Raw genomic sequence first — 12,084 nt, 5'->3', positions numbered from 1 at the left:
GTATGTGAGGGTGAGGTTGGGGGAGGAAAGTTCAATTGAAGAAATTTTTGTTGTATCACAATTTACGCTACCAGGGCTCTTCTATAACTGAGAAGAGATTGAACTAATTATTCTTTGAACACTGAATGGTTTAAAAATATCCTTCTCTTTAAATATGTAGAAATAGTCATGGCAAAACTGTGTTAAGAATACAGTTTCCTGTTTTTAAAAATTCAGAATGTTGTCTCTCAGATAAGTCTCTTATACCAAATGAAATTCCATCAGACTTTCTTTGCAGGCATTTCTGGATTCACAGTATCAAACCTACCCAACTTGGCTCTTTTTAAAATATTAAATATTTTTAAACTGAATTTTCTATTGCCAGTCCAATTAATGTAAAGATCTCCATACTGTGCTTTAATCGATAGCTACTGTTGATTTCAGAACAACACATGCTGCCTTTGTATTTTTTTATTTTAACAATTGAACTATTTTGATTTCTCCTTTCCTTTCTTTTAGGTCCTCAATCAGTTAAAACAATCAAAGTCTTCAACCAAAGCACCCACCAGTTTACATGAGATATCTTTGGCACCAACGCCTTCTTATCTTTCTCCAGAGGCAGAGTTCACCAGCCATAGTGAGACCCAATCATTTCTTTCTGCCAGATAGCTTACATTAATGGCAAAGTTATCCCAGTAGTATCATAGCAAGTACTGTCAAAATGAGTTATAATATTCTCCTATAACTGGGATTGTTTGAGTCCTTCTTAGACACGTTTTGCTTTGTTCTTTTTATTTTAATGTTCCAAAGGGTCAATCATAGAATCATAGGACTGGAAGGGACCTCAAGAGTTCATCTAGTCCAGTCCTCTGCACTCATGGCAGGACTAAGTATTATCTAGACCAGTGGTTCTCAAAGCCGGTCTGCCGCTTGTTCAGGGAAAGCCCCTGGCGGGCCGGGCCGGTTTGTTTACCTGCCGCGACCGCAGGTTCGGCCGATCGTGGCTCCCACTGGCCACGGTTCACTGCTCTATGCCAATGGGGGCTGCAGGAAGCAGCACAGGCCGAGGGATGTGCTGGCCAGCCTTCCCGCAGCCCCCATTGGCCTGGAGCAGCGAACCGCGGCCAGTGGAGCTGTGATCGGCTGAACCTGCAGACGTGGCAGGTAAACAAACTGGCCCGGCCCGCCAGGGGCTTTCCCTGAACAAGCAGCGGACCGGCTTTGAGAACCACTGATCTAGACTATTCCTGACAGGTGTTTGTCTAACCTGCTCTTAAAAATATCCAATGATGGAGATTCAACAATCTCCCTAGGCAATTTATTCCAGTGCTTAACCACCCTGACAGTTAGGAAGTTTTTCCTAATGTCCAACCTAAACCTCCCTTGCTGCAATTTAAGCCCATTGCTTCTTGTCCTATCCTCAGAGGTTAAGAAGAAAAAATTTTCTCCCTCTTCCTTGTAACAACCTTTTACGTACTTGAAAACTGTTATGCCCGCCCCCCTCAGTTTTCTCTTTTCCAGACTAAACAAACCCAATTTTTTCAATCTTCCCTCATAAGCCATGTTTTCTAGACCTTTAATCATTTTTGTTGCTCTTCTCTGGACTCTCTCCAATTTGTCCACATCCTTCCTGAAATGTGGCACCCAGAACTGGACACAATACTCCAGTTGAGGCCTAATCAGCACAGAGTAGAGCAGAAGAATTACTTTTCATGTCTTGCTTACAACAATGTAACAATTTTTTTAATATAAAATGGTTTGAAACATTTTCCCCATTATTTAGTACTCTTTTAAAAGTTTGAAGGAATTTTTCTTTCCATATTGATTTCCTGTTCCATTGGTAAACAGTAGGGTTTTTTCTCCATTTTAATAATAATAATAATTAATAATAACTACAAGAACTTGATCATAGATTGTTTAGTTTTTGTTTGTCAAAAGGATGGTCATTAGTAATATCAGAAGTGCTCTTGTGACACACATATCTTGGGCCACTTTTGCTTTTGGATAGTTGCCCTTTGCAGCTGCAGAACAAAAGTGTTGCAACAGTGCATATGAACCACGTATAGTTCTAAATGACAAGTTGATTTTAAAAAATCCTGAATGTAAGCCTGAAAAATCCCGTGTTTCACTGCCATGACACTGCGTTGTCACATCTAAATGTTTTGTCATACTGATCAAAATCACACAAGTCACATCTCAATTCTGAAGTCAATTTCACACCAGATTCTAATAGTTCTAAGCTCAGATTTTAGGTTGTCTTTACAGTATTCCTCCTATATGACTGTATAGGGATATTGAGCAAGTTTTTTGCTCTTTAATTACTAATGTGCATCCTTATTAGATCAATTATATGCACATTTAATATTGCTGACTAATTTCTTTTTCTTTTAATGTTTTTAGGCAATGTATTGCCTCCTCTGTTGCCAGTGGATCCAGCCACATGCCCAATTGTTCCAGGGCAAGAGATGACTATAGAAATATCCAAGGGGCGATCAGGCCTTGGTCTCAGCATTGTAGGAGGAAAAGATACTCCACTTGTGAGTTTGTTAAGCTATTATTCATTACCTTAATTAAGAAGCAGAAAAAATAAGGAAAAGACAATTTTGAAATAAGCAATACCATATATCCAGTAGGCCTCTGCTAAATTATTCAGTGTTGTGAATGGCATACAGCTGCTTTCTTAATAAACTTGGTAGTTTTGCCTGATATGTAAGATTCAGTATTTATTATTTCCTTTTAAATTGACAGTTATATATATTTTCACTACTATCTTCCATTACCATCATAATTGTCTATTATGTACCCCACTTTCTACAATTTAAGCCATATAAATTAAAGGTTTCGATGAGTTCCCATTGCTCACTTTTATTATTCCTAGAATAAGCTCTATTTATTTTACACATAAGCCTTCTCCCTCTCATTTTAAAAAAAATAATGAAATTGTAAATTACTGTATTTAATCTGAAATGTCCATGACTGGATCACAAAATGAATGTCACAGCTTTGCTTTGTGCTAACACCTGCATACTTTAAAAACACAAATGCTTATTTTGTGCACTGTTTAAGCAGGACACCTACTAAGTCCCTGCCAGTACCACCCCAGGCTGGACACAGATCGGCAAAGATAATTTTATTACTTTTGTGTGTTCCTTTGTTTAGTCTACCCCTCCAGCCATGCTGCTTAAAAAGTTTGATTTTTTTTGTCAGTACCATTCTAATTTGTATTGTATTCAGCACCATTAAAGTATATCATCGATATGCAAGTTCAAAAGGTTAGCTAGCCTAAACTTTTTCTTTCTTGTTTGTGCTAGGTGATTTGCTATTTTAGTTCTTCACTCTTTCTCTGCGAGATACAATATAGTACTATAATTTAACAGACTTTCAACATGAAATTCTTGGTATCAGCAAATTGAGTCTAGAGTTCTCTGTATACAGCTCTGTTGCAGTTTGCATGAGCATTGGGTCATCTTGAATCTTGCCATGAAGTGCATTAAGCTGATAGAGTTGCTTCGTAATCTCTTTACATACAGTTATTCAAGAAAATACATAGTAATACATCTTTAAGCAATAAGGTCTGTTACTCTCAGCAGGTACAACTTGAAACATTTCAGAGGCAGTCACATCTTAAGCAAAATATAAATGAGAGGGACACGGCACAACTGGGTGATTTTGTTTATAAATTGTAGGCCATGTCCTGGTTTTATTATAATAGAACCCAGATCAGAAGAAGTTCAGAATTTTGGTCCCATTTATCTGAAGCTCCAAAATGTGTAGGGTTCCAATAAATGATTCTCTTTCAGATGGAGTTTCGAAAAACTGGGTTGAGCTGGTTTAAGTTTTTCAAACATCATTGGTTCAGTTTTGGTTTTGTAAAGCTGTGGGATGGTTTATGTCCAAGTTCCATTTTATCAAGATCCCTAAAACTTAGGGGATTCAAATATAGGGTTTTATATTGAGCCATCTCTTTTTGCTTCTTCATTTAAATGTTTTCAAATTCCAAGTGGCATCCTGTCATAACTAATCCATTATAAATCTTTCCTGAGAATTTCATAGTAATGAAATACATAAAAGTTTCTGCTGAGGGGCAAACAGGAAAAAAAAAAAAAACACTGTGCTCTAAATTCAATAGCTATTATAGACTGGATTCTGTGTGTGTTAGATTATTTATTAAAGCGTCAACCTAGAAATTTGTAAAGAAAACAATTTATGAAGTTATCAACTTGCTTTCAGCAATAGAGAAATTCATCGTATGAAGTAAATTTTCAAACATGTCTGACTTCCTTTTTTAAGTTACAGGACCTGCCAAAATAAATCTTAGCTGGTCTTCATCTTGTTCATTTTGAGCATTCAAAAGCATGCAGTATTACTTCATAGTAAACAAGATGCTCTTATTAGACCATTGTCTGGTCTGCTAATTTACTGTGGGGATCTAAGGGATTCTTTCTTCAGTTACATGCACACAATCTCTCTTCGCTTCAGTGGGACATGCATATGCATAACTACAGACAAATTGTAGACCTAAAGGGGCCAGATCTTCAGCAGGTTTATTTGACTTAGCTCGGTTAATAGAGCTGATTTACACCATCGGGTGACCTGGCTCTCAGTATTTTGATGCCATGTTTGTCACTAGGGCAAAGAGATGATGATTGTTTTGTGGTTTGATGGTGAAAACTGAGAGAATAATAAAACAAAACCAGGAGCAGTGGAGGGAAATACCATCTGCGTTTGTTAGAAAAATTTCTCCTCCTCCCTCTGGCTCTGTGGGATATAAGGTAAGAACAAAGGAGTGGAACTATTGATAGCTAATTAGTATGCCCCGTGCTTCTTTTCATCCTTCATTTTCAATTCTGTGGGATAGGTGGGTAAATTTTACATCTGTAAAGCCAAAATAATTGACTGGTAGCTTCACTGCTTGTGAGTTATTAGATACTCAGGGCCCATAGATATCTGCAGCCACTTCAGGCCTATTTATGTGGCAGGAAATTGTGCCCATGGCCTATAGTTTTCCATAGTGAAGGGAAGTTAATTTGAAGCTGGCTTCCACAACATGCTTGCATTTGATACTTTAAAAATATATTTTTTTCAAATGCGGCCATTGGGAGTGCTTGAGGTCAGGGAGCAAGCGAACAGGAGCACTATCCTGTAGGCCTCCATTTACTCTGTACACTCTCATGTCTGAAAGAGAGAGGGAGTTGATGTCTTGCATCCCTAGAGTATAAATGCAACAGGTAGAAGATAGGAATGAGATACCTAGATGTACTCCATATGGGGATAGGCAAGCAATGGTAGAGCAAGAGCAGGCTTGTGCGAATGGCACTTCCTTTCACATCGAAGCTACTGAAAAATTCCCCTCTGCACTGCTCTCTCAGAAAATGAGACGGTAGCACATATTTCTTCTTTCCTTTCCTTCAGAGTTACATCTGATCCTCCATGTGTTTTGTGTGTGGATAACTTTGTGGAAACATTTGAGGGGGGAATTATGTAGTCATTGAATTGTGAATAATAGGTGCTTTAGTGATATACCTTGGCTCACAATAATACTGGGATGTGCTAATATCACAGCTGATCCATGAAGAGCTTGTGTATTTTTGCTAGGGCTGTTAAATTAATCTAGAAAGAAAGCTAGGGTAAGAACACAAAGACCTAGCCCAATATGTTTTTAAATACATTTGCAGCCAAAATTATTTAATTATTCATTTGCTGCTCTGGTTTTTTTACCGATAACACAGTGAACCACAACAGCCTTCCTCATGGAATAGAAATGTCCAGTTCAAAATTATTTTGAAGCTCCTTTAAGTTTATGATATACTGCCCTGGCTTTTGGCATTGTAAATCTGGCAGCCTTGCAAAAATAAGCACCACTTAAAAATGAAATACATTCTATGACTTTTAAGTTATAACCTTGAATATCATCAAAAGTCACAAACTAGAGGCATTAAAATATGGCAGAATGTTGCAGGGAGGTTAATTTCCACAGGAGATGAGAATGCAGTTTCTTAACTAAAATATTGTTTATCGGAAAGAAGACCTTAATATTCTGTTTAAAAAAACTTGTCAAGGTGCATGCATTGTAATTGAGTATTCTGGCTGCACTCAAAGGGGAAGCAGGAGAGCACTGGACAGAACTAATGTAATTGTTGGGAGGACAGATCTGGAGAAGTCAGGACTGTCCTTGGAAAAACTGAAATGTCTGTCAGCATTTTTGTTGGGATTGTCTTCTCTTCTTGGTGCTCTCCTAGCATTTTAGGAGGAGTAGTTAATCCTTTTCATTCTGAGAGCTGGTTTTCCCACTTATCTTACATTGCATCTCTTCAACACATGGTCTCTCCTTTATAGCAGTTAAATTGGGGAAGCCTCTGTGTGAATTTGACCAGCAATGAATTTTGTAAGAGTAGTGTGGTAAGGCTTCTCCTTTCCTTCCAAGTAAGTCATCTCTGATATAAACAGTCTCCTTTAACTTAGAGTGTGGAAGTAAAGAACAACAAAAAACCTTAGGAACCCACCTGGTATTACATAGCACTTACTCAAGGCCCCATACATCACAGCAACATTGACCTAAATTCTGTGTTAAAGGGCCTGGGTTCTGTGGTGTGTGAGGCTGGAAGTTCTGTGACAGCTTCAGATAAAGTTTTAAAAATGAAGCATTTTTAATTGATTTAAATATGAAAATGAAAAACACAACCAAAAAAGTACTCTGTTAATCAAATTTGGTATTAAGTTTAATTTTATGGTGCCCCAACATTTTTAATTCTCAGTTTACTGAAGAGCAGTCTTGAAAATGCATACAGTATCTTCACTGTAGAATTTATTGGAGGAGGAAGTCAAGCTAGAGGAATTGGTACCAGGTAGGGGACAGTTTGGGGCTTTTAGCACCTGGAGAAGCCTTAGGTTGGTTTACTATGGTGAGGAATGTTTCTGCTAAAATGTTCAGCAATGAAATAGTTAACACTATTGACATTTAAGTTGGCATCATTAAGTTTCAGGGTCAACACCTCTTTGAAAGCAAGTTCACACCTCTTAAAGCCATTTTTTCAGGCTGTTTGCAATGACTACATTGGTTACACTCAGTTGAAGTTTGGGAGGTTTTCTGTACAATCACTAATAAGAGCTAGTGCTAAAATTTGTTTGAAATGGAATACATTTGTTGAGTTACTCTACTGATGAAGAGCATAATATTGTCCCCCGGAGGATAGTAGTAATATATTGCTCCTGAATATTGGTACAAAGTGTTAATAGTCTATTACACAATGAATGAAACTATAAACAAAAATGGCTATAGAAATCTTATGTTTTAAATCTTTTTTTATTATCCAAGAGAAGAAGCAAATGTGGTTTTGAGGGTAAAATATTTAATTTTAATTTCTTAACCATGCTTTTATAGCCATTTGATGGGTGTAACTAAAATGTCATACTGAACTGATAGGTGTAATCTGAACACTGGAAGTCAGAAGTTGCTTCTAATTATGGCTTGCAAAGTTCTGTGGATTTTCAGGAAATCACTTACTCCCTTTTCACATCTAGTTTTCTCTGTCTACAAGATGGGGGATAATATCTACCTCTTGGGTTGTTGTATGAATTAATGCTTTTGATGTGATTTAAAAATAAAAAGTTATAAGTGCTAATTATTATTACTAATGAAAGTTTGGGTCTTGTTAATGACACTAGAGATTTGTAGGCAATAAAATATTTGCCTTTAGGCTCTGTCTGATGTAGCTATATCTGGATATCAAATATATACATACACAAGCATGCTACTCTGATACTGTATGATATGTAGAAAAGAGTAATTCTAGACATGTTGATCAGTCTCATGAGTTGACCTGTTCCAAGTCCTTAGATTAACTAATGCAATTGGGAACAAAAAGTAGTCATAAAGGCATCATCCTCTTGGCCTTTGTGAATTGTTAATGAATCAATGAGGCTGTTTTGTTTTTTTTTAAAGTCTGTGTGAATTAAGTATCTGGGATTTACATAGACTTCTTAAATACCGTGTGCTTTTGGGGGGCACCATTAAAGTTAATGGGAATGTTTACTGTTAACTTAAATGCGAGAATTATCGGGGCCTTTATTTCCATCTCTTTGCTGAATGGTGTGCACTCAAGGAAGGAAGACATACGTTCATCTCATTCTTTTTAGTCTTCAGTATATGAAGTACACTACTTATCAACAGGTAGTCAAAGTGGTCAGTAATCATTAAATAGACCTATAGTGTAGATGCTTTAATCTTTGTGCCAGTAGGTAGAAACTTTGAAACTATGTATAAATGAGATACTAGTCTCATTTAACATTGTTCGCACCCTCCTACAGAACCTTGTTTAAACTTAATGTAATTTCTCTAAACTTTAACTTTAAAATATGGTTTTGTAGGAAGGTGCTAATGGAGATAGAAAACTGTAAGTTGATAGGGCCTTTGATGTGTGGGCTAACCTAATTGTGTAGTTGTGTAAAATGGTTCAGATGGGCCAGTGTGGATTGCAAATTGGACAGGTATCTCATATAAGTTAATTAATTGTGAGTTGTTAGTCTCGTCATCAAATTTATAAAATAGGAGGCAATTTGATGTCAGCTGCGTTAATGTCTTTGACTTGAAATAGTGGAGAACTGGGTTGGTTTCTTGAATGGATAACATAAAAATGAGATTGGTGGGTTCATCCTTGTTCCTAATGAACATTGGCCCACAACAAGAAAACATTGCATACAAGTCATCACAAAGAGGAGTCAACATAAACAAGAGGTGCAGATCATATACTTGATAGCCTTCAGTAACCTGTGTCCTTCACAAGAGCTCTATCTCGCCAAGAAGTGTCTACTTTTAGAGGGTCAATCGCTTTCAAATCAATGACAAAATTTAAGCTAAAGCTATTCAAAAACAATAGGACATCTTAAAAAGTTATTTCAGGAATAGCTGTGCCTCACAGGTAGCTGAAGCAACTTAGCATTTGGCTTCATGTCTCCTACACTTTCATTCTTTCATGCATCTGACCTACCCTGTGGTATACATTGGGTCCTGGGTATTTTCCTTCACAATTTTAATTTAATTAAAAAAACGAGAGTGAGGGAGTTAAAATTTTGTACATGGTCCTGCACTTTTTTTATTCCCTCTAAAGTGAGCATGTATACGTTTTCAAAACCTTTGGTTTGCTTTGGCATGTGATTCATAGCTCTTTCTATCATTCTTACTTAAGTCATATATTTTTACACTAAACATCTTATTACCTTAGTTTTATTATTTCAGAATCAAAGGAGAGTTTGCAAATGTCTATGACTGCAGACTGAAGGAATGTTAATGAATAGTGCCATTGAATTTCCAGGTTTAAGCTTTTCTGATCTTAATTAATATAACCGTAAGCAAAAATATTATGCAAGCTGAATAAAATTTGAATAAATATGGACCAGATGTAACTAGAGAGGCCCATAAAATGTAATACAAATATTATCCATTTCCTTAAAATAAATCTATATTTTAGCATGAAAAATTATATTCATATTGAAGTTGTGGGTTAACCGTTTTTTTAAATGGAACTTGGCAAGTGAACATTTCATGCAGGGGTTTGTACTTAAATGGGAAACAGATTTTTTTTCTTGACCTTCTGTAGAAAAGTTTTTCAGTATTGTGAAATGAAAAATATTTTTGTTAACACAGTAATACATTTTTACATTATATTGCCTGTTTTATTACAGTAGTGTTTTGGCTTTGCATTTTGGGTATCTGTTAATCCCTTGTGAATGTTAGTCATTGCAAAGCATCTGGGTTCTGGAAAGGATTCTGCATACAGCATGGTACGTTAAATATACTACTTACATAAGGTAGGCATTTTGCTATTAATCAGCCTTTGGTTGCTCTTGCTGAACTTTTGTCTTCTGGGTTACATTTAGATCTGTGAATTTAGAAACAAATACTCCTATATAGCACAGTTTATTTGGTGTAACTTCCTCTGCCTACAAGTAACCAGCAGCTGGATTTATTTTAAATTCTGGAAAAATCCTTATATGGGGCCAAATTCTTCAATGACACCCTTCATGCAACCTGCTGATTTCTACTGTTATCCATGAACCAGCCTTTAAAAGTGTAATGACAGATTTATAAGGTCAGGCACAAAATCTGTTTTCTCTCCCTTTACTGTGATGATTGATGATAATGAAACAATTAATGATATTTTACTTGCCCTGGGTGAGTGGATGTGTCTGTAATCCTGTAGTACTACTAATCATTGGAAGGTCCTGCCCTTTTTATCAACTTTAATAGCTATGTTTATTGGCTGCAATATACTTTACTGCATGGTGAATTTGTTTGAAATGTGTTATACTGGGTTAGGCAAACAGTACGATCGGTTAATCAAATCAGAATACAACTATTTCCTCATAAGACTGTGAATATTAAACAAAAGATTGCTCACATTATCATGTGTACAATTTACCATCCATAGTTCCCCTTTGGGAAATGCTTGAGTTTATATAGAATACTTCACATATTACATATTTTATATCAATAAAGTCTACTTGTGACTAAGTAACAAGAAGTTGTAAGACATAAAATACTGCCTTTAAGAGAGCCTCTGGGAATTAGTTTATTTTAAAAACCTTTGAGTTAAGAGATTCGATATTATTGTTCTTTAAGTCTGAGACACAGTAAGTAATGTGTCAAACATTAATCATATATTTTTAGACATTTATTTTCATGTTCTCTTCCCATACAGTTGCATTTGTTGTATACCTCTCTTCTCCCATTGTTTGTATACGGGAAATGCAAATAACTGCACTTCTTGGGAAGCAAGGAGTTAACTCTTACCATAAGTGACAAATCTTATCAGCAGGAGTCTACCTACTTCCTTCCAGTTTTTTGTCTTCTGATAGTGAAGGCATGGAACACCTGTCTCAGCCCTCCAGCTCTGCCCCCTTCTCTCTCTCTTCCTTAGGAGAGAAAAAACTAAAAGATAGGAAGAGGCAATGGAAAAAGGATTCAGACACAAAGAAGCCAAATATTTTTTTAATCTCTGTGATGATGCCCTTGACAGTGCCAAAGTGGTGGCTAGATCTTACGGAGGTTGTGCTGGTGGTCCATCTAGATATCTGGCTCAGAGACTAGAACAACACATTGGAGACAGGACAAATCAAAATTAACTGATATCCCTTTTATGGGGATTAAGCTTTTCGGGGACTATCTGGACAAGGTAACCAAGGACCATTCGGTGTCATGCAAAAGAAGCCTCTGCATCAGAAGTTCAGGCCTCCTCCCTTGTCTAGGCCAAGGTTCTGGAAGTGGAGGATTTCTTCTCTCCACTTCTTTCTCTTCCTCAGTATTCTTCACTTCCTCTTTTGTTCTTGGCCAGCTTGGTCTCTCTTTTCTGCTTCAGTTCTTGCAGGCAGGGCTCATTCCCTTGCATCTCCCCACTACTCCCCCAAAGCTCCATCCTTCAGCTTGAGCAAGCAGGCTGACTGGAATGAGGTGCCCCTCCCTTTCACCCCTCCTCCAGAACCCCAATATCTCGTAGTGGAGGTCCTCTGAGCCAATTGAGCCTGGTATTTTACTTCCAGTGTTTCCTGGACCTGACACAGATTGAGGCTTCTGCAGAATCCTGGAGCTGTGCTTCTTCAGCTATTGGTTCCATAAACTGTAGTTCTCAGTGGAGACCCTCCCCCATAATCCCTTCTTATCTTCCTACTTCCTACTTGACTTCTTTTGAAAGAGGATGACTGTCATTGATTAGTAGGGTGCATTTTAGTTTCATGATCCTTGCATTTGTTTTTTTTCCCCTTCCCCATTGCCCCAAATGTTTGCAAAGGTCTTGATTGGTCTTGTTGCCAACTTGCATTGGGAAGAGGCTCCTGGTCGAAAAGCCACTTCTTGTCCTTCTGAGCAGGAGGAAAGAAATATTGCAAAGGGATTAACTCAGTTGCCATTAGCTCTCAACAAATTAGTGTTGGAGTCTCAACCAACAAACGTAGAGTTTCAGGTCTACCACTGATGGGATATGCCTAACTGTAGATGGCTTATGTCAGAACAGCTGGTGAAATTGCCCCACGATTGTCTGTGATTCTCGAGCCTGAGGGCTCACCAGATCAGTGCTTTTCCTGTTTAGGAAGCTGGTTTCATTCATCTCTCCA

General features: G+C 37.3%; 1 protein-coding gene across 1 annotated transcript in view; it reads left to right on the top strand.

Moving 5' to 3' along the window:
* The window catches only part of LOC112115930 (inaD-like protein), a 206,818-nt gene that overhangs the window by 160,147 nt on the left and 34,587 nt on the right, over window positions 1–12,084 (top strand). The window contains exons 34-35 of the mRNA XM_024213156.2: window positions 499–616; window positions 2,380–2,516. Coding sequence (XP_024068924.2) covers window positions 499–616; window positions 2,380–2,516 — 255 coding nt within the window. The remainder of the gene's footprint in view (window positions 1–498; window positions 617–2,379; window positions 2,517–12,084) is intronic.

Source organism: Terrapene carolina, unplaced genomic scaffold (assembly GCF_002925995.2).
Source record: "Terrapene carolina triunguis isolate 2854851 unplaced genomic scaffold, T_m_triunguis-2.0 Scaffold211, whole genome shotgun sequence".
NCBI lineage: Eukaryota > Metazoa > Chordata > Testudines > Emydidae > Terrapene > Terrapene triunguis.
Note: the sequence above shows the minus strand (reverse complement) of the source record. Positions and strands in the feature narration are given on the sequence as shown.